Source organism: Dermacentor silvarum, chromosome 9, assembly GCF_013339745.2.
Source record: "Dermacentor silvarum isolate Dsil-2018 chromosome 9, BIME_Dsil_1.4, whole genome shotgun sequence".
Lineage (NCBI taxonomy): Eukaryota > Metazoa > Arthropoda > Arachnida > Ixodida > Ixodidae > Dermacentor > Dermacentor silvarum.
Genome location: NC_051162.1, coordinates 74,164,443 through 74,190,122, shown reverse-complemented (window position 1 = coordinate 74,190,122; position 25,680 = coordinate 74,164,443). Strand labels below are relative to the sequence as shown.

The window sequence follows — 25,680 nt, the reverse complement described above, 5'->3', positions numbered from 1 at the left end:
TTGACAATTATAAAAAGCACCCTTTTTGTGATTTCTTGCCAGCCACCATATAATATGTCAATTTATCATTCAGAATACACCCTGGCGGACGGGCTGGTGAAGAAAGCTGATTCAATGCATTAAAATAGCACCTGGTAAAGTTCTTGAAAAAAAATGCCAGGAGAACGAAGGGATGAGCAGTATGCTAGTGGAAATGGAGTCTGCGATTAACTGGCGCCCAAATGCACAAGCGTGCTCAGAAGTCACAGAACCACCACTTGTGTGCCAGTAGCACTCTAACGTCAAAGCTCCCTACTGGCAAACTGAACTGATGTAGTAAACACACCACCAGTTCGCCGCAGATGACGCAGAACCACATTGCCATGAAGCTTGAGTACCGTAAGAATCTTCTCTTTCACCTGTAATCATGATTGAGGGTGAAATATATCCTTATGCTGTGGAGTTCCATCAGTATCCGCACACATCCTAACGAAGCTTGAAAGTGGATGGTTTAGTGGGCTTTATGATCAAAGAAGCACCCGTTGCACTTTGCCACTAGCATGCGTGATGGAACTTTCCTGGTTGCAATGCCTTCATTCGAGCCATTTGCATCAAGACGTAAAGCGGGAAAATTCTAAAGCAAACAATGTCTTCATTTATTGAAGATGACAAAAGTAACTTGCTGGGGGCAGTATATATAAAAACGAGAACCAAATAGAAGATGTAAAAACGTTCGGGCTACTGTTCGTTTTTCTATCGTTTATTCAACGTAGGGTTTTTCCGACAGATACATTACAACATGAAAGCAGACCATGTAAATATACTACGCATCTGCTTTAGAAAACACTGGCCAAGCGTAAGGCGGTATTATGGTGGCTAGAAGAGTAGGTGTGCCGACCGATCGCACTTCACCACTTCTCCACATTTTGTCGTAAAAATGGCGCTGCTCTCATTGGAATGCTGATACTGCGCGCTTCGTCGTCCGTACGCGGTGCACTCAAGAGGTGTGTTTGATGGTATTAATTCCGCTGATTTCAACTAAGATGTTCAGTTAAGATATTGTTCTAAGCAAGGCAAGGAAAGCCAGATGGCAAATTCTGCTACTCTAAAAAAATACGCAATTTCGGAATAGTATTTTTAGCTTATATGCGAGAACCCGGTATTGCAGTTTTAATGTTTCTAATAGGTGCGGGATAATCTTGGAGTGTCGGGCTGCAGTGTTCTACGTTGTTTTTTCATTATTTCGCTACAGCCAGGTATAGCTTGAATATAAAAAAAGGTTGCAGATGATCCCTAAGCACATCCTTATGCGATGAGAATGCGAAATTGTTTGTTTTTGCTAAGTTCTCTTTACAGAGAGGTGCTGCAAAGTTTTGTTGCCGAGTTGTGTTATGAAGATTGAGGCAACTTAAGGGACCGGAATTGTGTTTATTTACATGATTTGCTTTAATCAAAGGGGTGTCGACACCACTTTACAAGTCATTTTCTATATCGGCGCCAAGGCAGTATGCATCACACGTCTCAGGTATATCGTAGTAGTACGACCACCACGGCGTTGTGGGTTGTGTCATTTAACAGTGTCTGGTGTGGTGATCCTCTTGTTCCGGTAACGGCGTACATGCGTCGGGGTACATAGACACTATCGTGGCCTTGTGATCCGAGTATAGATGATCCAACACGCTTATGCAGCACGCCGCCTTTTCCTGTGCGCTTTCGTTCTCCCCTACTGCTTCGGGGATTCCCGTCTACTACGCTGCGACTGCAGGTGGTTGCTGCGGCAGGTGGTTGCAGAGTGTTGCAGCGGCAGTTGTTGGCGCCGGCGTCAGTTCCTGTGGGAGAAGCCACGTGCTTTCCGGACACGGCTTTTCCGAACGCCTTCTTCGGACACCAGCTGGGTACGCGCTTTCGCCAACCTAGCCAAGAAGCGCTTTCGCTTTAGTAAATTACGATCCGTTCAAGGTGAAGGAGCAGTTGGGACTCTGGCTGTAAGAGCCGCCACAGTCGGGCATTCGGGATCACTTTTTTTACCTCGTGGGGTTCTTTAACAGGCAATTCACCCTACGTATATATGAGCGTTTCACATTTCGACCCTACCGCAATGCAGTCGCCTTGGTAGGTAGTCGAATTTCAGGCCTCATCCTCACTAACACAATTATAACCTCTGAGGCATCGCGGTTGGTGAGAATGGCTGAAAACCAAATTAGGCTCTTGAACCTGAACTTACTCCTTCCATATAATGCAGTCTTGATGCCGTGCGCCATTCCTAAATCTTCGTGAAAACGGTTTACTGCCTTTTACTCGTAGCTGGCTACACTTAGCTTACTACAGCAGACTACATCATAGCTGGCTGCCCCGTAGCTGACTACAGCTGCCTACACTAGTTAGGTGCTACCGTCCGTACCTTACATAAACACTCACATGCCTCCACTTGACCTTTGTTAAGGATAATGTTACAGTCCTATCTGCCGCAAAAGAAAACGCAGCAGCTGCGTTTTTCACTACCTTCCACTACCGGATCCAGTGAGGATGGGACATATACGCGCTGATGAGCTCCGCAAGTGCCAGCACATATATCAAGTCGTAACAATTTGCACAGGCTTCATTTGCTGCTTCTTGCTGTGATAACTCCGAGTGTCACGTTGTGTGACCAGTCCAAAATATTGAATCGCTCTTGGACATCACGTTATACAGATGAACGGGAGCACCACATAATTCTATATTTGAGAAACTTCTCTCAGTCGAACTGACAGTTGGGCGAGTTGGCAAGTATTAATTCCTTTGAAACGGTGGCATAGAAGAAACACGAACACGGAATGACACTGGCGCTTGTGTCATTCCGTGTTCGTGCATTTTTGTGGGAACGTTTCATAGAAATGGACTATCTTAGCCGAGCTTGGGGTCTTGCTTTAGAGCACTCTTTGCACACAACTAGTGTTTCCGGCACTTACCACAATGCAGCTTTATGCCCCTTGACTTACAACTCAGACCGAAAAATTAAGTGTGCGTGCTGAACTTATAGGCAGGAAAACTGCCACTAATTGCTGTGGTGGCTGGTGATGCGGCCTTTGAGATGAGCTTGGCGCCTAATTTTTCATCGCAGAAACTTGTACATCTTTCACGAAATTCTAAACACGCAACAACACAGACCCGTACCCCCTCCTCATACAAAGTGACGGCTACAGATTACACTTTATAACACTGTAATTCACTTTCTGCGCGCCGTCTGTCACAAATGCAAAACGACACGATCCGCTGAATACCGTCTTACTGAGTGCAGGGCAATTTTTGCACCATGACGTGAAGAAGCGGTGAACTACGACACAGACTGGTCACTAGGCACACCTACTCCTCTAGCCACCATGTCGGTATGTAAGACATCGGGCATTATAATTGAAGAATACGCACGATGCACGGGCGGTGGCTCGGCCAAGACAATGTTTTTTGCTCTGATGCGTGTTAATATAGGGGTTGTGCGAGAAGGTTAGAGAGGGAAGGTGGGGAGGAGAAAACAGCGGTGGTAACCGCAGCCGTATGCTGGCGTGACGTCGTACAGATACATCATCTCGTTTACCCTACGGTGCATATCGGCCTGGGGCTTTTCGTGTCCGGCCCGACCGGCGTAGGGCTGGCGTCGGTGTGCTCGAGGCGGACGTCTCTTATTTCAAGCCTTTGCCCTGGTGTGCCAATTACTTGGGGGCTGTCGGTAGCTTGTTGGCACTCAGGGTCACAGGCTCCGTTGTTCAGGTCATCTTCCCCCACTCGTAGTTTGATTTGGTCGATGTGTCGACGAATGTTCTACCCCTGCGGGCCATCGGCGTTCACCACGCGAGCGCCATCCGACGACGTGATTCGGGCTAGAATCCATCGCTCGCCTTGCTCGCCTTGCTCGAAGTTCTTTACCCAGACTGGTACCGCCGGCTGCAACACACCGAGATCGGGCCGGTGAACTGGAGAATGTTGGGCAAGAGGCCCTGGTGGCGCCTACTGCGTTATCCGGTCTGCAACGAAGCTCGTAGCCTATTAGAAGTTTCGCTAGGGTACTTCCCCCGGCATTCGGCGTCCTTCGGTACCTGTGCAATATCCTTGCCAAGTGTGTTTTCAACGAGCCATGGACATTCTTCCTCAAATAATCTTTAACCGTGCGCACAGCCCGTTCCGCGAGTCCGTTCGGCTGCGGATGAAACGGTGCTGTCCGGAGATGTGTTATATTATTCAGCTCCTTGAACTCCTGAAATTCAGCACTTGTAAATTGCGGGCCATTTTAAGATACAAGCGTCTGTCCGTGCCGAACAAGGTGCGCAGCGCTTCTACAGTTGTGTAGGTTGTGAAGCATTTCAGGTGTACTGCTCCGATACATTTACTATGTGAATCCACAGCGATCAGGAGCATGTGTCCATCGATTGGACCCACAAAGTCGATATGCAGCCTCTACGAACGCTCGCCCGTTGCTGGCCTTGCGACAGAGGATTTCTTGGGGGGGGGGGGGGGGGGGGGGGGGGGCATGGGCGCGGCTTGTATGCAACTGGGACGGGACTTCATCATGATCTCAATCTCGTTATTGATCAGGGGATACCACAGCAGGAAGCGGCCCAGCCGCTTCCTTGAGAAAATACCTTAATATGCGTCATGCAGGAGACGTAACGTTGCCACTCTTGCTCTTTTAGACACGATAACGCGATGACTCCATTAGAGAAGGCCGTGACTCCCAGTTATCTCAGCTTTCAGGTTGAAGGATGACCGGAAATGCAGGTCCTCGGGCCCCAAGGTTCTTGGCCATCCTCCATGCACCCACTTTTACACCTTTGCTATATCCTTATCGTGCGTCCTGAGAGCGGCCAGTTACTTCGCGGACATAACACCGTATTTAGGTTTTCCGTGAGTAAGACGTACTCGCCCTCCCCGGTTTCTTCCAGGGTCTCTGACTGAGTCGTTTCGGACGTCGGAAGTTGGCTGAGGGCATCTGCGGGAACGTTGTCCTTCCCCGGCTGGTGTTTGATGCCGCAGTCATATGCACTCAGCTGCAGGGCCCACCACCGGATTCAGGTGGCGACCATCACGGGTGCAGCCCTGTCTTAATGAAATAGTCCCACAAGCGGCTTATGGTCAGTCAACAGTGGGAATGACTTACCGAGTATGTATTGGCAGAATTTCGAGACCCTGAAAACTAGAGCAAGGGTTTCGCGCTCCAACTGAGAATAATTTTTCTCGTCTTCTGTCAGTACCCGAGAACGAAACCCTATGAGCCGACGCACCCTCGTCCCCGGCATCGTGAGAAATCACTGAACCGATGCCATTCGGGGAGGCATCGCATTCCAGGACAAGCGTCTGGCGTGGGTCAAAATGCACCAGAAAATCAGTGGATCTGAGGAGGTCCTTCACCTTGCTGAACGCCCGTTGTTGAATGGGCACCCCACTCCCACTTAGTTTCGTTGCGGAGCAGTTGATACAGAGGCGCCATGGCCGTGGATGCGTTGGGAAGAAGCTTGTGGTAATATGTTACCATGTGGTAATATGTTACCTGACGCGACAGCCCTGGTGTCTCCTTAATAAACTCGCTCTGCCGACGGAAACAAGCTCGGGCGATATGACCCCGCTGTTGGCACTTGAAGCATGTGGCCGAACGGAACCGGCAATCCTCTGGTCCGTGCCCTTTCGCTGCGCAGCGGCCGCACGACATAATGCGCGGTCGGTTTCTTGGGCGATAAGCCTGGCATCCCATCGCATGTACGCTTCCCTCAGTGACGTGGCTCATTATCTGTTGCGTGCACGCTTCTGCCATTTCGGCTGATAACACGATTATTTTTGCTTCACTCCTCGTCAGCAATGCCTCTCACAGCATTCTATCCCATGTTGCGCCAAAATTGCATGTGTCTGCTGCTGACGAATGCCAACTATGAAATCTTTGATAGGTTCGCCTGGCAGCTGGTCACGTGTTAAAAACTTGCACGACTGTGCTATCTCGTTTAGTTGCGGTGAGAAGTGCTGCTGCAACAAAGCTACAACTTGGGCGTACGAAAGTTCGTTCACCTTGTCAAGCGCGCATCGTCCGCTAAGTACGTCCACGGTGTGGTTGGTCAGCGCTGCAACCAAAAGGGCCCGCTTATTCTTGTCATCCGTGACGCCATTGCCTTGAAAGAAGGCCTCTGTCGAACTTGGTAAGCTGGCCACTTGTCGCTCGTCTCGTCAAACTGCGGCGGGCAGGCATATCCTCCCATGGTGTCGAAGGCAGTGGCCTATTCTTATCCCATCCTCGCGAAGGCAACGACCCATTCTTATCCCATCCTCGCGCCACTGAAGAATCCGCACGATGCACGGGCGGTGACTGGGCCAAGACAATGTTTATTGCTCTGATGCGTGTTAATATATATTGTCAGACTGTTTCTTTTCAACATTCTCTTACTAGGATCCCGTGACCAAATGAGAGAAGGTGAAAAAATCACTTCATATATTCACTCCTTGTGTAACATTACTCTTTTTTACGCGACGTCATTCTCTACTCCTTGTTGCATATTTCAGCTCAAGGTTTCAGAGCAGACCATGAATGCTTTGAAAGCACGTCTAACAAGTGATTGTAAGCCATTGTATGGCGCTTTTCACAATGACTGGCGTAACATGCTAAAATTCACTGGCCTGCTGAGCGAGAACCCTTTCTTTGCCATGTTGATACGACGTCATTTCATTCCTATAGCAATTACATGAACATTGCAGTTAAATTTTCATGGTCGGTGACCTCATCACCGGGATGTTCCGTAAAAACTCAACTGCGACAGACTATACGCGCCTAGTAAGCCGTATGCTCGGGGTATGAAGGAAAGTGTGCCAGGGTTAGAGCTAAGACGGATGGTGGCTTCATGCGCGGAGTTTTCTCGCGTTCCGATGTTTAACGTTACATGATCAAGCGCGCATCAGGCAAGGAAAACACGCGACTTCTTCTCTAGTCTTTCCGGATCTGGGCGGCGATCAAACGGGGTGGAGCACATGCCCGGCCCACCCACCATATGTTGTAGATAATCTGCAGTGGCTGCAAAGGCTAAAGGTGACCCGTGTTTGTTTTTGATTTGATGTGTAATGTGTTCACGGGGTGCCTAGTGTCTGATGTACTGTAATCTGAAGTTTCCGAGACTGGGTGAAGTGAAGGGAAGAACGAAACGTTCACTCCCCGCGGCCGGCGATGTTCAACGCACTAGCTTTGTGACCGCCAGTGTTATAGCGGTCAGTGCTTGAGATCTGTTCATGTTTGCCTGCGCGTGTGAAATGCGCATGATTGATGAGTAATTAATAAGCGTTTATTAACTGAAATGGCAGTTAATGTAAGACTATATACCTTCGAGTTTGTTAATACTCTGCTGTTACTAACAGTGCTTTGCCTTTAGTAGCGGCGGTAGCCCAGAAGTTGTAATGTTATGCAGCGAGACCACTGGCTCGAGCACGGCCGTGCTGGCCGTATTCTGATGTGGCAGAAAGCTAAAAGGCTCGTGCATGTGGATTGGATACACGTTAAAGAACCCCAGGTGGCCAAAATATTCCCCAGTCCGGCAACGCGGCATACCTGATTACCATGCCGTTGCTTTCTCACGTGAAACACCAGTATTATTTTTTATGACTCGCTTTAGGGCAAAACAGGAGCCTAATTGATATACCCGTTATTTTTCTCTGATTTGCAGGGAGCCAGTACTTTTCAAACAACACCCATCCACAATCATATGACTGCCGGGCAATCCTCAGCACAGTAAGAAGAGCAACAGATTTCCAGCAATATTTTAGTACTTACGTCAGTTCAAAAGCGCGGCTGTCATCGCAAACTTTTCAGCGTACGCCTGAAAGTAACGAGGCTGCTTATTTTGCATTTGAAGGTTCACTACAGTGCTCACCACTTATCGCAGCATAGCGAGGTTCAACAAAGAGCTGGCACTACATTTTTGCTAATTCAGGCTATTAGGAAACTTGAAATGTTACTGTAAATCACAAACACTTAAATTCTGAGCATAAGCTGAAATCTATATCTATGGTTTAGCATTAGAAGGTAGAGTTTTACAGAATATGTCGTGCTTTTCTACGCAGGCGTAAATACAATTCGTAACGTTTCATGATAAAAATGTCGGGACGGAAACATGAACAATGAAATACATTGGGCACTTTGAAATATCCGCAGTTGCTCTATTCTGAAGTAGGTGCTCAGAAATGTAAATATGTAACTTCAATATGTACTTTATGTAGGCCAATATGTAACCTCAATTATACCTAAGATGATGCTCTTGCGAGAACTAGTTCTCGGAAAAGTTTTACCTGTGTATCGAAAAAAAATATGAAACGGCTGGCTGTTTCATGTTTTTTTTCGACACACAGGTAAAATTTATTATTGCAGGAGAAAATCAGGGTTGATATTTTTTTCTGGTAAAAGACGAATGCTTCTGTGGTGCACAACAAACAGCTTCGCATAGGATCAACTGAAAAATGCATTAAATCAAAAGGCACATATCTTACTGACAGCGTATAGTTACAAACTATATATATACAGCCACGCTCTTCAAAAGTTTTATATTATCTTAGCCTTACCCAAATTGCATTCATTCAGGGGTTCTTGGAATACTTCTTTATGGTAAATTCTTTTTTAACAATACACGCCCGTGCGTGTTCAACAACCCAGTGCATTTTATAATTAAATATGTTTACGAAAAATCCTAAAAGAGAATATGTACATCATGGTCTGTTACCTGCATATTAAACACCTTCTTAAAGCTTTTTTGTTTCACTAAGAGGCGAATGAAGAAAGTGTGGGTACCTGTATATTATATAAGTACTAATTCCTTAAAGAGTGATGCTGCAATCATCGCGTCACGCAGCTAAAACAACACGGCTTGGTTATATTGTTCGTGCTCTTGATTCATTAAATAAAAAAATGAAGGGATCTTTTGAAGCCTAATGTGTGGATGTAATCATATCGACACCGCAAGTAATGTTCTCTTTCCAGTCATTGCCTAAAACCACATGCTACTATGCGTGCACGGACGGCGGCAACCGTTTGAGAAGGGGCATGCATACTGACGGCACACCTTGTTTGGTATGTCATTAGAAGAAATAATGCCTATTTATAGTGCACCATTTTGTAATCTGAGCACTACATCAACTTAGAAATCATATATGATATTTCGGCAGTTCTAGAGTCACAAAGACAGCTACGAGGCAGTGGCCAGCCCGCGCATTTTTTAATGGAAATGGTCCCCAATATATCTACCCGACGGCGAATCTTGCATGTCATTACTTGTCTTTGCGCTTTGCGATTCTTTGGGATTAAAGGCGTCATGACATGGTCGCCCAACTGTTCTCAGTTTTCCTTTGTAACTGAGAGTAGAAGGCCCAAGGTCGTGAACAAAAAACAAAATCTGGGCTCGCATTGTACATTTTAAACCGAACCTTTAATTTCGAATAGCAGCCCCTCAACCATTCCCAAAGACAGCAATCGCCAGTTTGGCAAGGCGTTGCGACGTCAGGAACTGAGGGACCACCTCTGTTTCGTCTGCTTTGAAACAGTTCTAGACTACATCAGACGTCTTTCTGCGCATGCCCTAGCACCCAGCGGCGTAACAACTGTGTCGCCGCTGAATTGTGCTAGCAATTCCTTCACTTGCGCGCTAAAAAGCAGTCGCAAAACACAGACATACGCCGAGGCGCTAATGCAAAAACGAAACGACGCATAGCCGCCATGACGCATTTCCAGCTAATGCAATCACTTCCGGTGTTTGCAGTACACAAAAGCTAGGCCATCGAGTCCGGCTTCTGTACCCGAGCGAACCGTTTAGGCGGTGCCCATTCATTACGTCACCACTCAGTGTCACCAGACAGCTTTACGGCTCAACTGCAACATTAAAAAAATTGAAATGCGCAGTTTCTACTGCATTGAATGCACTACATTGTTGGCCGCTTTCTGTGAGACGCGGGCCATTCATTTTAATTTTCATTATTGCTCATTTCTTTAATTCAATTAGTAAGTACAAGTAATGTCACCTATGTTGTCCTCGGTGCCATTGTTGGCTTCTTAAGATATATATATATATATATATATATATATATAAGAAATCAATAAACAAAGATATCAACGACAACAGAGGAGTAATTACTTGAAATGATTGAAAAAAGAAATGACAAAAATAATGACAATGAAAATGAACGAAAAGACAAACATCCTCAGGGGAGGAACGATCCCATCTCTTCACATTACGCGTACGATGCTCGTACCGATTGAGCTACAGCGGCACCGTTTTTCCATCCAATTTATAGAGTATTTATGTTTTCTCTACTATAAATAACCCTGGGAGGGTTAGCCAGCGCCACCACTCGCAAACCTTGGCGGCGGTTCTGGAGCATCGTCTCTGCCGCAAGCCTCACAAGTACTTGATCCTTTTTGGGTGAAGGCTACTAACTGGTCAATGTATACTGGTAACTGGTAATGTTATTTATGTTGCCTGATTCGAGACCCTTGCTATGTAATCAACGAGAAGGAGAATAGAAACGAGAAGAAAGGGTTATATATATATATATATATATATATATATATATTTGACAAAGCAACCTTCGCCTTACATTAAATTCACGTAATAAGCCTTTGCTATCGCCATAAAAAACGTAGATGCTCTGCAATGTTTACGAGGGTTTTCGGTATTTATGCATTATCTATCTTTACGCAGCATCCAAGAACTGGGAAAATAGGACAATGTATGCGAGGAGTGTGCATACTTAAACAAGGTAACAAACTTTTCCTAAAATGACCAACTATGCTTACATAAATATAGTATGGCGGAGTAGAATTTGTGTGAGATGTGTGCTGAACTCAAAGAGCCAGAAAGCTAAACACGACTGGAAAGGATATGACAAAAGTTGGGTATGGTATGTTCCCATAATTCTTTTTCTTCTGTTGAATAATCAAAATTTTTATACTTGTCATACTTCATCCCAGGAACAAAATTACTTTCAATGTCACTATACTTTAAGGAAGCAGAAATTAAAGTACACTTGTACTGCTTAAATACCGTGTATTCCAATATTATTTTCATTGTTGCTGCACAGTAGGAATGAGTGTGTCTTCCGGTTAAAGATCACTGCCTTTCCCATCTGATTTATCTCTCTTCATTTCATTGTTAAGATTTTTGCTGATATGTAAATATTGTTAGTAGTGTCAAGATTGTGCTTGCGACATGTGTAATCTCTAAACAACTAAAAAATAGTAAGTGGCTGAATGCGTTCTTTTCTCTAGTATAAATATTCTTTCAAACTAAAAATTTCTCCAGGTTATCAACAGATTCTTACTGCGAAATCGAGATTCTTACCCGAGCAATGGCATGGCTTTACTTGACACTCTCATAAACCCCCACCTGCTTCAACATCATCACCACCACCACCACCATCTCATAAACCAATATACATTTTTTAAATTTATCTTGAATTATAACAACGAAATCTGCTTGGTGCATATTCAAATATATTCTTCTATAAGCCGTACGGATAGTTTTTATATGTGCCGCTGGAAACTAGGTGGCACTGGAATATAATTCGCGGGGGGCAGAAAGAGCGTGGCTGTCCCAGCCGTCCACAGACAAATGCAGTCATAAGGGGCAACGATGTTCTATTCTTGTGCCTAAAGGAATATGACTTCTGTTATGAAATCACCCACATCAGAAAGGCACTCTCCTATAGTGGACGTGTATTCGCTGCGGCCGTGTTTGCAGATGGCCCAGTTCACGTACGCACGAAGTGCTTTCCACAGACAAGCATGACAGCACCCACCGATAAATGCAATAGGCTGTATCATATTTTCTGTATTTCGCCAATGTTGATTTGTTTGTATTATTAAAGACGATAGTCTTTCTTGGGCTACTTAAACGCGTACAACTTTGCCTGTCTGTCTTTCTGTCTGTCACTCGATTCAACTGCCCGGCCAAAATAAACGAAGCTACTAGCACTGGTGGCACGGGGTCAAACACGTCAACCTTATACAGCACAAAAGAAACATCAGGCCTACTTGAGGAAAAATATATGTACATAACTGTGATACGCAGCGTTCATTTCACTCAGGGTGCACATTGGACTGGTTTTTGCGTTAGTAAATGAAAAATCAATGCGTTAGAAATAGTGTCGAAGAGACGCTACGCTTTAAAAACAAGCCGACTGAAGCCGCGTAGCAGGCTTTAAGCCCACAGTGATAAAAATTCCAACAGATGGCGCGAGAGCAGGGCGAACGCGGGAAACTTGAATTGAATTCCGCAAAACCTCCATTGCATCCATCATGGAAGGAGTGAGAGCGGAAGGGAAGAGCGTGAGAGGTGGGAAGGAGGAGAAGAGAGGGTGTTACGTATCAGGGGTGGCAGAAAACTGTTGTCTTTCGACGTCATTTGCCGCGAAGCAAGCATATATGCGGCCATATTTTTATTTACCATAGTAAGTTTGCTGCGTAACGTTAAAATAAAGGTATCTAGTATGCCCCTTTGGGGTTTTTCAAAGAGCACCTAAATATAAGTAGACGAGCCACTGTTTTTTTTTTATTTCGCCCCCTCCGGAATGTGGCTGCCGCGGTCGTGATCAAACCCGCAATCTCGAGGAATGCCATAGCCGCAAAGCCACCATGGTTGGCACAGAACTGCGAAAATGACGGGTGACGCCTAGATAATACAGTGCTATGATGTCGCTTAGACGCTACGGAGCTTTTAAGTAGCTTTGAGTCAGCACGCCGTGCCTCACTTCTCCGCTGAACAAATTTTCATTGCGTTTATTTTTCAGAAATAGCAGAAACAGACCATACTGTATCTTGAAGTTAAGTTTATCCAGTTTGTCCGCAACCGCTTTCTTGTCTAGTGTTAGAGTTTCTTCGTCTTCTGACATCGTATTTCCCTCTCCCGCCTTCCCCCAATATCTGCGAGTTGTGTCCAAAGAGGGCTTAGGCTGTTATTCACTCTTTTCGTGGCTGCGTCGGCTCAACGCATTCTCTGCCTGTTCTCCCATGCTTCCTATCTACCGTTCTATCCACCCACCCTCTAGACGGTTGCACGTTGTAGAAAGGTAAGCGCTGCAGTTTCTGCAATGATTTTGTGGGGTGTTACGGATGATGGCCGCAGTCAAGAGGTTATTTTGGCGACGCCCAGAGAGCTCTAGAGGGCATTGTGCACAGGCTACGCGGTGCAAATGTCGAAACCTGTTTCTTGCGTCGCATTTTTGCTATGCTGAACACTGTATTAACGCGACAGCGTTAAGGGGCCTGTTTCGCAGAAAATCCGGCGTCAGCTGTGGCGTTATGCAACGGCGTTTGGTGGAAATAATCATGCCGAACCACATCATCCCGAATCACCCCGACCACACAAGCCCTCCGCATGCCGCAAGGCGTTAGTGAAACAAAAAGTTGAATTTCTCAAAGTTAAATCCGTTAGGAAAATAGTAAAGTACGACTTCACCACAACCCACACGCGTGATAGCATCGGATTGTAATTTCCAAATAGGAGAAAAAAGCCTGATAAACAGCCATGGATCATTGAGTGCTATCGCGTCACACTCTTAAAGGCGAAGCTTAAGCGTCCTCAATTCTGATGTTGTTTGGCTGTACTTTGGTTCTAGGGAACATTGAGGGGAATGTTGAAAACCAAGCCTTTCTAAATTTTGGACACGCGCGCGTCGGGGAACAGATAACAATTAATAAAATAATGAAAAAGGGTCCTAGGGCCTTCACATTTTCAAATAAGATGGCTTAAATTGCTTCTGTAAAAATGTCCTCCCAGCAAGGCATTTGTGCTTAAACGTGAAGCCAACTTTAAGGGGATCAGTTTAAGAAGCTTGGGCTTTGTAAGCTGACTTTCCCCACGTTCTGTGTTGCAGTGAAGCCTACTCATAAAGAAAAATGTGATGCAAACGGAGCCTGATGACGCTATCGCGTTCCACTTAAAGGCGAAGCTTAAGCGTCCTCCAATTTTTGTTGACACTGTTGCTTACACTGCACTCAGCAGTGAATTGTTTTTATTTTTCGTTTCTTCTTAATTTTGGATTGTGTTCGTCTCCTGTATGCGACAGCATTGTAACTGTACTGCATATCTTGTGTACCACTCCAGCTTGGACCAAGATGGTCTGCAGTATACTGAAATTTTTTAAAATTCCTCTCGTGCATGCTCCTTCCACGTATATGCAGAATTGTGTGGTGCATACAAGTTTACGCACAGCTGTACTCAGTGTCCTTGCCGTGAAAGCACCGCATACGATTTAAAATTGCTGAGCGATGGGTGGTATCACAATGGTAATATTATAGGCTTACGACAGACACTCGCTGGTGTTACGGCGGTTTCTATTATTCTCGAAAAACACAATTATCGTTTCATCATGGTGCCTTTAACGCCAAACAAGAATTGAGATATAAAGAGCCGCCACTAGGTGTGCGTAGAAACCAAGTACCAGATGAAAAGTATAACTGCGCCTTTTTATATTGATCCTTTGTTATTCATAGATGAAGGTCCGTACTTCAATTCTACTGCAGATAACGATCGTTGTGACGGCCAGTACCACGGTGTAAGTATTTTCTGGTACTATACACTAAATATTCCCAACATAGGTAATCTGGAAGCTGCATCTGTCCATAAAACACAATCATTTGTTAAGGGCCTTGCCTGTCTCTGCTTCGTCACATCACCGAATAGAAAAAATAGAGTTGGCAAACGGCGAAGATTCTATTTAAAGCTGTTATAATTACATGTTGCTTTCATAGTGATCATTATCATAATGATCATCCTCCTCATTAGTCTATATTTATATAATATATACATTATACAGCAAGCAATTTCATATTTGATCATTTTTTATAAAAGTAAAGTTTCTTTGTCGTACATAATTTTTGTAATTCATGTTAAAGCTTTTCTAAATGATTGGCGTAACGATACCAGATTTGTTTAAAACCTAAATATAAAAAGACATGGTTGCAAGCTTTCAGTCCGGACGTTTTCTAACAGCGTTGGCAGATTACTAGCAGTTTTATTTCTATCAAGTTGTAAATTTAGTGACATAAGCTTTTTTGAGAGTCAAGCACTACGCTGACGCATATGCTAAAAATTGTAATTTAATCTCACCGTGACCCATTTACACACTAAACCGAAATTGGTATTTAACGCCAGACCACAGATACACTTCGTTATATCAAGTACATCTATTCACCGATCGTGACTCGTAAACCAATCAACATGGCACTGATAAAAAACTGCCTTCTGAATATGTTGTAGTCACTGATGCAAAGTTGTTTAAAACAATGATGTGAGCACTTCTTGAAACCAGTTTGAGAATAGCATTGCGATCAATTTCTATGTTAGCTTATAAATATAAACAAAAAGCAGAACTAGAAACATGTATGAGCTGGGCGCCGCTTGCTCACGCAACCACTTCAACACAATTTTTGTTACTATAACGAGTGCTGTATCGCGGTGTCATGAATTTTTCCCGCTTTAAACGAACGCATATATAAACCTAGTAGTGCTGCACATATCAATAAGAAAGTGCGAGTTTCGTTTGCCTCCGCGAGAATAAATTTACAATGTTTGTCGCAGCTCCTAGTTCAAATTTTTAATTCACCTTATAAAGATATCGTGTAACAAAAGTAAAAAAAATATTCAAATAGAAGAAGTAATCATTCCCCTTATACAATATAAAGATGGCCCTACATATGGAAAATTTCAGTATTTTACCGCAGAGTAATTATGACTCGAAGCCCTGAAAAGGCACCTGCTTTGACAAATGCTTTGTTGGTGCTTCGAAATTGATGTATGCAAAACACCGAACTGTGAACAGGACATATTCAATTTGACAATATCGTGATAAGTATTTCTGCGATTGGCAAAAAAAAAAAATACTTGCTGACCTGACACTTCAAAATTCGGGAGATTCTATGAGTGGTGGAAGGGCCGAAAGCAAAAAAAAGTTGTCGCAGTTTCACCTAAAAGGCGAAGAATCAATTGCGATAGCAAATTTGTAGAGAGCTATACGGAGTAATGACAGTAGCTTTATCAGCTGTATAAACTTGGACATGCAGCAGCACCGGCAACAAGCAGAACTGTTGTCGACGCCGTCGGCGTTTTGCGCGCGTTCGCACAAAATGCGTGCGGCGTTGGTGAGTGTTGCCGGAGCCTCTGATATAAATAGGCACTTGGTGCCGCAGCTAAACGTCGCCTCCCTTCCCTCCCCCCCCCCCCCCCCCCCCCCCCCCACTGCCTTTCGCGCGTTGGAAGAAGGCGCGTTTGCTCTACATATATGGTGATTGTAAAGGAGGAAAGAGACGCCTACTTTTGCAGCCCTTAAGGGAGCACGGCGCCGAACACGCGTTTGTTCTCCGCCGTGCGTTCGCGCTCCGTGAAAGCGCGCGTCCGTCGCGCCCTTTCACTCGCACATACAGCGTTCGGCGCGCGGCGACGATTTCATCTCCATTGACGTCATACGGAACCTCACGGCGACGACGACGACGATGGCGTGGACGACGGCAGAAATCTGCTTTGGAGTGTGCATATAATTGCTATCGCAATAAAATGGTTACACTTTCTATATTCACAGCCCCGACAGAAATACCTTTGAATGGCTGAGAGTGGCTATCGGAAATCTCGGCGCTCGTACTATGACCGGAGACGGCGCGTGTGGGCGAGTGTAATAAGAGAAGAAGTACTATTTCCTCTGACAATGGCCCCTTCCCAATCCGATTATTCATCACAAAATATTTCGCGTATGCTACACAGAATAAAATTGGATTAGTGCGGTGAAGCTGACCAATCATAATGTGACGTATATTCGACCCTTCCCCAAGCGCAGCCCTCAAAACACGTCGCGATCTGAAGCGAGCTAAGTCTGCACTGTATACACACAAATGGTTTTATTACAGCGAAGCTGTAAAGGGCTCACTCTTAGATGGTCGCGTCCGGCAATAGAAAAAAGTTGTCGCAGTTTCACCTGAAAGGCGAAGCATCAATTGCGACAGCAAATTTGTAGAGAGCTATACGGAGTAATGATATTAGCTTTATCAGCTGTATAAACTTGGACATGCAGCAGCACCGGCAACACGCAGAACTGTTGTCGACGCCGTCGGCGTTTTGCCCGCGTTCGCTCAAAATGCGTGCGGCGTTGGTGACTGTTGCCAGAGCTTCTGATATAAATAGGCACTTGGTGCCGCAGCTAAACGTCGCCTCCCTTCACTCTGCCTCCCCCCCCCCCCCCCCCCACTGCCTTTCGCGCGTCGGAAGAAGGCACCTTTGCTCTACATATATGGTGATTGTAAAGGAGGAAAGAGACGCCTACTTATGCAGCCCTTAAGCGAGCACGGCGCACAACGCGCGTTTGTTCTCCGCCGTGCGTTCACTCCCCGTGAACGCGCGCCCCTCGCGCCCTTTCACTCGCACATAAATAGCGTTCGGCGCGCGGCGACGATTTCATCTCCATTGACGTCATACGGAACCTCACGGCGACGGCGACGGCAGAAATCTGCTTTTGAGTGTCCATATGATTGCTATCGCAATAAAAGCTCTCATTGGCCGCTGTATGTGCCAGTAAAAGCGCGCGAGATCGAGAGACGCGCGCATTCGCGGAGAGCGAACGCACGTGGGAGAGAAAACGCGACTTCCCAGTGGAAGGGGACTGGAGGGCGACGAGAGCATCGAAGCACCCTAGACTGCGTTTGCGTGCCCGCTCTTCCACTGCGGCGCATGCGCGCAGCCCTGCCGGCCTCTGCCACCGACTCTCTCTGGGTGCTGGGCGGTCGCGCGCACCGTATTTTGAAAGCGATCCGCAACACGGCTCCTACCTTCGTATGCGCTGTGCTTTTGCCGCTGAGTTTCCGTTGAAGCGATAGACCACGTAAACCTTCACCCGCTGATGCTGGCGCTTGCTCGCGCCAGCGTTTCGACAGGGGCTGTGTGCGGTCACACAAACAACGCGCACAACTGCTGTCGACGGCGGCGGCGTTTTGCCCGCGTTCGCACCGAACGCGCGCGGCATTGGTGACGTGTTTATGAAGAACGTGCCAACCTTTGCCGTACACCCTATGGCGGTGTACCGTAGCGACCATAAGGCCATGGTCCCTGCGGTCACTCAATAAATGAAAACTACCGGATCATATATATATCTCATTCGTTATTAGTTAAAATAAATAATTACACCATCACATCTTAATAGTCATAATTGGAAATAGATAATTCCCACTATAGTACAGCTTCGCTGGTCTTCCATCTCCATCCCAGTGGAAGGCCTGAAAGTTTTTTAAATCTTACTTGGGTTTACTACCTAGGGCAATATGGCAAATACGGTGCGACTCTGCTGAATTGTACGGGGTTTCTTGTACTCTTTTCCGTGTTGGGGTTGGGGCAGGTTTTAGGGAGATCGATGGCGCTGCCTGTGCAATCCGGAGTATTGCTCACAACTCGGTACTTTCCCAGATGGATGGGAGAGTTGACGCGTGGTCACAGAAATGTGAGGCCTGGTGCCGTTCCCTTTTAGAGCGAAAGCTCTACTACGCCTTGTCTCGCAAGGTGATTCATCGCATCGCAGTGACCTTGAGCCGTCGAAGCGCCAGTCGCCAGAGCGCAAGTGTGGCAGGTGTGACGTCACGCCAAATGATGCGCTGCGGAGAGGCGTCGCAGATCCCCTCGCTCGGAGCTTCGCCACTGCGGTACCACGTGACTAGGCGAGGGTTTAACGGCCGCTTCGTCGGTGCTTGGTAGCTCGGTGTAGCCATGGATAGCGCGTTAGCTGGGCCGTCTGTGTGTGCGATTCAGCGCAAGCGACAGACTGCATCCAATCATCCAGTAGATATAGCTAGACGGCAGGCTATGAAATCTCAAGCAAAGGCAAAGTTGTCTGATGAAACACTGGAGCAAAGGGAGGCCATATTAGCTCGTTATAGAGAAGCTCACCAAGCGCGGAAGCGTGCAATAATGAAACACTGTGTGCATAATCTTTGAAAAACTAAGCCAAACAGACCTTTCACTCGTGATAACTACGTTTACAGGAGTTAAACCTCAGCCATTTTGTTACTCCGCCTAATTGTTGCATAAACGTCATTGGTACAAAGTTATCTTTTCATCGTTGAAAATATCACTGGTAAAAATGTAATATTACATTTTTAACAGCAGACTACTGCGTAAAGACAGTAACTGCTGTTCCCATGCGTTCTGCTAGCAATTTTTGCCAATATGTATACCGTACCAGCAGTGTCCATGCAAAAAATATTCATCAAATAAATGCAGTAAAACATAACACAGAAGTATGACATATAAGTATACATTTTAAAATAAAGTCATATAATTAAAAGTGCATATTCCATGCAGTTACACCTAAAAATAGGTACTGTTGTAATGTTCATAAGGTTTTTAGCAATCAAAACCCGAAGTAAAATATATCGACGTGGGAAACCCGCCGCAGTTAATTAATGGATAAAGTGTTGGGCTGCTAAGCAGAAGGTCGCGGCTCGAATCCGGGCCACGGTGGCCGCATTTCGATGGGGGCGAAATGCGAGAACACCCGTGTACTTAGATTTAGGTGCATGTTAAAGAACCCCAGGTGGTGAAAATTATTCCGGAGTCCCCCACTACGGCGTCCCTCATAATCCCAACGTGGTTTTGGCACGTAAAATTCCATAAGTTAATCTTAAAAAGGTAATGTGGGTACCTATTTCAGATTACGCATTTTGTCTGCATAAACCCTAAATAGAATTTATCTACATATGTTAACTTTTTTATCAGGAGTTGCACAGACTCGGAATTATTTATTGTAGCTGTGTGTACTGGAAATAACATCGTATGCTTCAGCGACTAACTCGTACCGAAAACAAATAACTCGCATATCACGAACAGTTACTAAAAAAATAAAACAAGCACTGGCATCCATTCGCATGCATGTCTCGCATATGTATAGCAAGGCATCTGGCTGATACAAGGAGCCTCACCACGCCTGAGGACTCTTGCATAACGAAACCGCTTCCTGCTCAATTATAGATGGAGTCAAAAACAATGTAAATTACTGGAGAATATCATTATAGAGTAGAACGTAGCGAAATACATTGCAATGTTGTTAGGTTCAGCCCTTTATGCATCAATGAGCGTACAAACAGCTGTACGTAAAGCGCCAAAATAGTTTGATTTAGCCACTCTTACATATTAGCGTGTCTCTTCAGCATCCTGCTGCCGGTAGGCACATTACTTCACAGAATAAGTCTCGAGCTATCAGAGTGCGAAAATTTTTCTATTTTTTCGATCGTTGTTATTATGACGCGTCGATCTCTACATTGTACAGATCTGGAGGTACAAACATTTCACCTGTCAGCGCACCAACTATGCAAGCATATACTTACACCAGAGGTTCTTTTATCTGTGAGCGCTGCGTTTCTCCTCTTATTTTATGTAAGGAACAATTCCTCCCATGAAATTAATATTTCCTACGTTGCAACGCTCTTTGATGTAGATTAAGATCACTGTTCTTTTACAACATCACGACAATTCCATTCTATATTTCGTCACACTTCAAATGAAAAGTGTTATCTGTTTCAGAAAGGCTATGCGCCACGATGCCAATATACATGTAACCATCACGGGAGACGCAAACAAATGCACTACCATGCTGGGACGCCCTGCATTGTAAGTCTTTAGTTGAGTCTCAAAATCACAATTCTGTTCTTGATCTTCGTTTGTACACCATCCTTCTGTAACTGTTAAAATATACTACATTAAGGACACGTATCTTAAACCCTTGCCTACGGGTAAAAGAGTGCGGATGCTCTCTTGAAAAGGTAGATTTTTTTATAGGCAAAAGTGTGACTAGATGGAGTCAACGTGTATGTATTGCCTTTATTATTTTGGTTTTATGGTTTGGCCAAGCTCAGTGACCAGAAAGACGTCCACAAAGTATGTACAGCTGTGGATGTGCACAAACAATTTTTAGTTTTGTGCTGTTGAGCCGTGCTTGCTAAACAGGCGGAAAACATGCGCGCTCGTATCTCGTGCCTCATGTGACCATGGCTGGGGCCATATTTGTTATTGATAACAAATCAGCCCACATATTTCCACAAAAAATATTCATTCCTTTGTAAGAAACGCTTAACCTTGCACTCGGCCGCAGCGAAGCTGGGCGACGGTAGTCCAGCATTTTCCGGAAGTGGGCGCAAACTTTTCGCTTTATTACTCATGATGATGGCAATTTTTTTTCGCGCGTCTCGGACGTTCGGCCATCACTGCTCGTTGCATAGCGAAGCTTGCAACACCGACACCGCGTTCCACCGTGTTGCAATGCCGACAACGCGCTCCAGCATACCTGCTCCGTGAATGCGTCTCTCTCTCCCTGACTTACACTTTTCGTTATGTCTCTCCCGAGAGTAGTGCGCAGAACCTCTTCTTCACCTCGCAGAGCACAAGCGAACGCGCCGGCTGTGGACGAAAACGACGACATTCGAACGCAATCATATGGTTCGCATAAATGCACGTTCTGCAAGTGTGGCTTTAAGCCTAGTGGTTGCGACGCTCGCATTGGATCCGTGGGTGAGCGGATTCGAATGCCTCCCGGCAAGAAAGTTTATTTCCTTTTATTTATTTCTTTATTGCTGACGCCGATAGTTTCCTGATACGAACCACAAATTACAGCTGGCTTAAACAGCTTCGCTGTTAAAAAAATTTGCGTAGCTTGCACTGGAGGCTTAATGCTAAAGAGACAGCCGGGCTTATGGGTACCTCGCTAGTGCTGGCTTTTGGGCTGGGCTAAGCACTACCAATTCACCCCCATCATTATCCGGAATTAATTGATTATTGATCGATTGTCGATTAGCTATCGATTGGCTATCAATTTTCTATGGATGACTGATAAGCTGAAGTAGTCCAAACCATACTTAGCTGGAATTTGCCAGGCTGAGCGTCGCTAGTTCACAGGTGTATGTGCCATTGCGCTTTGACCCTTTCTGCACTGCCGCCAGGATCGGCCCACATTTTAAAATTCAGCAGACACATTACGCCCGACTTGAATAGCTCCGCTGTAAAAATAATTTCTTGGGCAGTGCAGTTGTCAGGGCATGATATTTTATTCGTTCTCAATCATACTTAGCCAACGCGCAATTGCGCGCAGTGAGAAAAACAAGGACTTTAATTGTGCCTCGCCTTGGATGTGCAACGTACGAGCATGATGAATTGGGCCACTAATGTTTCATTTTTCAGGCGAAGCTTCTATTGGCTCGCACGTTTCGGTGGCGTTGTATTCACGCAAACACTGACGTGTAGCACATACCCGCATTAGGTATGCGGGTATCAGCCATGGACAATAACGAAAAAAAGAAAGCAAGGAAGGTAGAAAGAAACAGCAGGTGCGGGGAAAGCTGCTGATTCATTGCATGAATTAGACGATAAAATGAGAACTTAAGGTTCCGATATATTTTTCCAAAATCGATGAATAACTGTTTATTTTTTACTTTTCGTTTATTCCTTTATTCTATTAAAATAATGTGATATATTCTACCTATTCATTCTCATATACGTACCTATTCCCAAATTTATGTTTGCAGTATTTTATAAATCTCCTTCCTTATTGTTATATCAAGCTACCCGGTTCATGGCCAATCCCCCAGAGTGGGTATGTGCCAGTACCCCCAAGGCTCTACACATACATCTACATCTGCATTGCTCAGACAACCACGTCCTTCCATGCGCGCGCCCCTTCTCCAAGATAGCGCCTCCACGCGCTTCCTTCACTGCTTCCTTTTTCCAATCTCTTCTTGCGTGCCTTCATTCGTATCATCTCCTCGTCACCTTTTTTCTTCCCTTGCGCTTGTCCCTCCTGGCACACCTGTACTCTTTCTGCTGTTTTGCACCCAGTGGTACACCAACTAGTCCATCACTCCGTCTTTCAAAAACACCACGGCTAGTCGTGCGGTTATCAGCAACCATTTATTACACCACAATACTTCGTGAAAAAATGTTAGCAATGATTCTGATAATTTAGTGCAGATGAATTGAGTGCTTTGATTAGTGAGCAGTCTGTGCCTAGGCATGCTATAATGTTTTAAAAAAATTACTCGTTTTTCGTAGCGAATGATGTGTAGATGATTTAAGCACGCACCGGCGTCTTTCTAAGTTTACAGTAAGGCGTCACGTAGATCAAAGCAAATCACTTGAAAGGGACGCTACGTATGTCGCCGCCTCTCCTACGTTTTTTGTTTTTTTTTGCGTACACGTACTAACGACAAGACATCTTCGATCTCACCCGAATCCTGCCAACGCACCGAAAATGGCTAAAATCTGAAGCGATCCGTGCGTCTAAGAGGCGGTGGAAGAAAACGCATGGGAAGATTCCCACTGAACCTGTACAGGAGGATTACTGTAGATGTGCGTCAAGTGAAAGGTTCAGGTCTTGTGACAAGATATAAAAATTAAGAGAAGGTCGGTGACGTGCGATTGGCGGCTTTATTGTCCACTGCTGTAGTTGTTCCGACGTAAATGCTGGGCCGCGCTCTCAGTGAATCCTATTGAGCTTCTTTTCACCACAGTCCACAAAAGTTCAGCCCCTCATGTTCAAGTGATGGTTGATTCATAGTGCTAGTGCATTTGAACAAAAGGCGCAGGACAAGATTTCACTGTAGAAAGAACGCTATTAAGAAATTAGTTCGAATCAGGATGCATTTTAATTTTAGAAAATTTACTGTATTTTTTTCAGCGTTTGGATGAGGAAGGGGAACCTGTAGGAAATGCCGGAATTTGCTGGCAAGGTGTCTGTACACCTTACGACAAACTTGGTAAGCTCTTGGCTGTAGCTCATAGTATTCGATGGACAGCACAACTGCAGTTCTAAGTACAAGTACGGCGATATTCATTCACGTGAATAACGTTATAGCTATTGTGTTTTGAAAGTTAAGTATGTTGCAATACGATTAGTAATCAAAACATAGAAATAGTGCTTGCTTACTTCTATCTTTGTTACATGAAATTTTTCCTTAAATTGTTTCTATAATTATTGTGTTCAAAAGCTACGAAGACAGGGGCAACTTTATGCCGGTCATCATAGGCACCTAAGATCAATATACGTCTAATAAGGAGAAAAAAGAAAATAAACGAAGGGCAATATAACAGCGGTGCGCATGCCAAGTGACTGCATCGTTTTTGCAAAGAAACAGAAAGCTCACTAGCCGATATAATTCTCCCCACTCGTTTTTATTAGAAATCCTGCCAGTAACAAACAGGCGCCGTTAATTGAAATTTTCTCTTCGTTTTGATGTATAAAGCTTGTTCTCTCAATTGGATTTTTGCGTCAATGGCAGTATAAAAGAGACAGATGTGACTGATGCTAAGTAGTGAGCCTCCCTACTCCACTAGTGTCTCGCCGCTACATTGCGGTTTCACCAACATTGCAGTACAACGTATTGCTTCCCCGATTATGGCGAAATGAGTCCTGAAAAAAAAAGACTGTGAATCCCCCACCCCACCACAGAAATACACTTTATTAGGCACACGTCTGACGCGCCGCAATTCGCAGATCGAATATTACAATTTATCGCACGCCCACGTTGCGCCAGTGCTGGCGAATATTTCTTTTAAAAGTTCTCTTAAAGCATAGTTTGAATTCAAATACTGTACACCGAAAGTTATGAATAAGCTGAATGTGCGTTATGGTCAAACTGCATCAAGTGTATGTTTAGTTGGGCCCTGCCAAGGGCTTCTCGCGTTCTTTTGTGTTTTTTTACAAAGATACTTCTGAAGTTTTACTCAAAGTAGCACACGGTTCCTAAGCCCTAAGGTATTCTATAAATACAGTAAACAGTAAGGTCAACTATACAAATAAGATGCTTATTTTTTAAGGGAAAGTAAAATAACCTGCCCAGTTGTAGTAGTTGTCATAGAAAGGTGCTATTTCTGCCGCATAGCGCATGTCCTGCCTCTTCGTGCCAAATCCGTAGACTGCGGTCCACTTAGCAACACTCAATGTTGGTGAAATCAGTACGAAGTACTGAATTTCTCACATGTACTCTGAAAGTGCACCCATATCTGAAAAAATATACATTCTTATATTCACCTTGTCACTAGGTTTTGTACATTTAGAGATAACAAAAAAATGTACTTTGATATATATATAGTGGATGCACAGCCACCGACGAAAAAAGCAGGGGTAATTTATGCAGTAAACTCTTATTGCATTCTTTCCTCTATAGAACTAAACACTCAATATTTTGTTATTAGTGAATAATTAAATGTCATCACATATATGTGTGCGCATTTACTATTTTCCTATCTGACTGTAAATATTATCAAAGTGTAGCATTTCCAATATCTTTTTCCGATTTTGGCCAACTAACGGTGACCGTTAGAGCAATCATACAGTTGTTATTACGTGTTTCTAAAATAAAAACCGACCCTATCGACTCCCGCTACGATAATGAACCTAACAAGGTTTACGAACCATGCTAAGAATACTCCTAGCTGCCCCATGTTCAGCGGCTACCACCATCGCTGTTCGGCTTTCTTTCGATCAAAGTTGACATACTGTGGAAGGTATCCTGACTGTTACCGCATACGGCAATTTATAATTTCGTGACACTGCATTCTGTGTTAAGAATCTCCGAAATGTGCTGAAAATGTTCTGCTGTTCTTAAATTTTACTGTCATCATTGTTATTTGCTAAAATTCATTGAACACCGGCAAAGACGTCTGGTATTCGTTAACATCAAATTTTGTTACTATTGAA

The 25,680-nt window shown here is 44.8% G+C and overlaps 1 protein-coding gene across 6 annotated transcripts in view; it reads left to right on the top strand.

Annotated features, from left to right (window-relative positions):
- LOC119464789 (uncharacterized) overlaps positions 1–25,680 on the top strand; it is an 85,706-nt gene that overhangs the window by 49,805 nt on the left and 10,221 nt on the right. For 3 of the 6 annotated variants that reach the window (XM_049655901.1, XM_049655904.1, XM_049655903.1), the window contains 5 exons: positions 8,951–9,040; positions 10,665–10,722; positions 14,456–14,517; positions 20,517–20,603; positions 23,659–23,737. In XM_049655901.1, the coding sequence (XP_049511858.1) occupies positions 8,951–9,040; positions 10,665–10,722; positions 14,456–14,517; positions 20,517–20,603; positions 23,659–23,737 (376 nt within the window). Of the gene's footprint in view, positions 1–7,643; positions 7,709–8,950; positions 9,041–10,664; positions 10,723–14,455; positions 14,518–20,516; positions 20,604–23,658; positions 23,738–25,680 lie in introns of all 6 variants that reach the window. The other 3 variants (XM_049655905.1, XM_037725721.2, XM_049655902.1) reach the window with 2 other exon arrangements.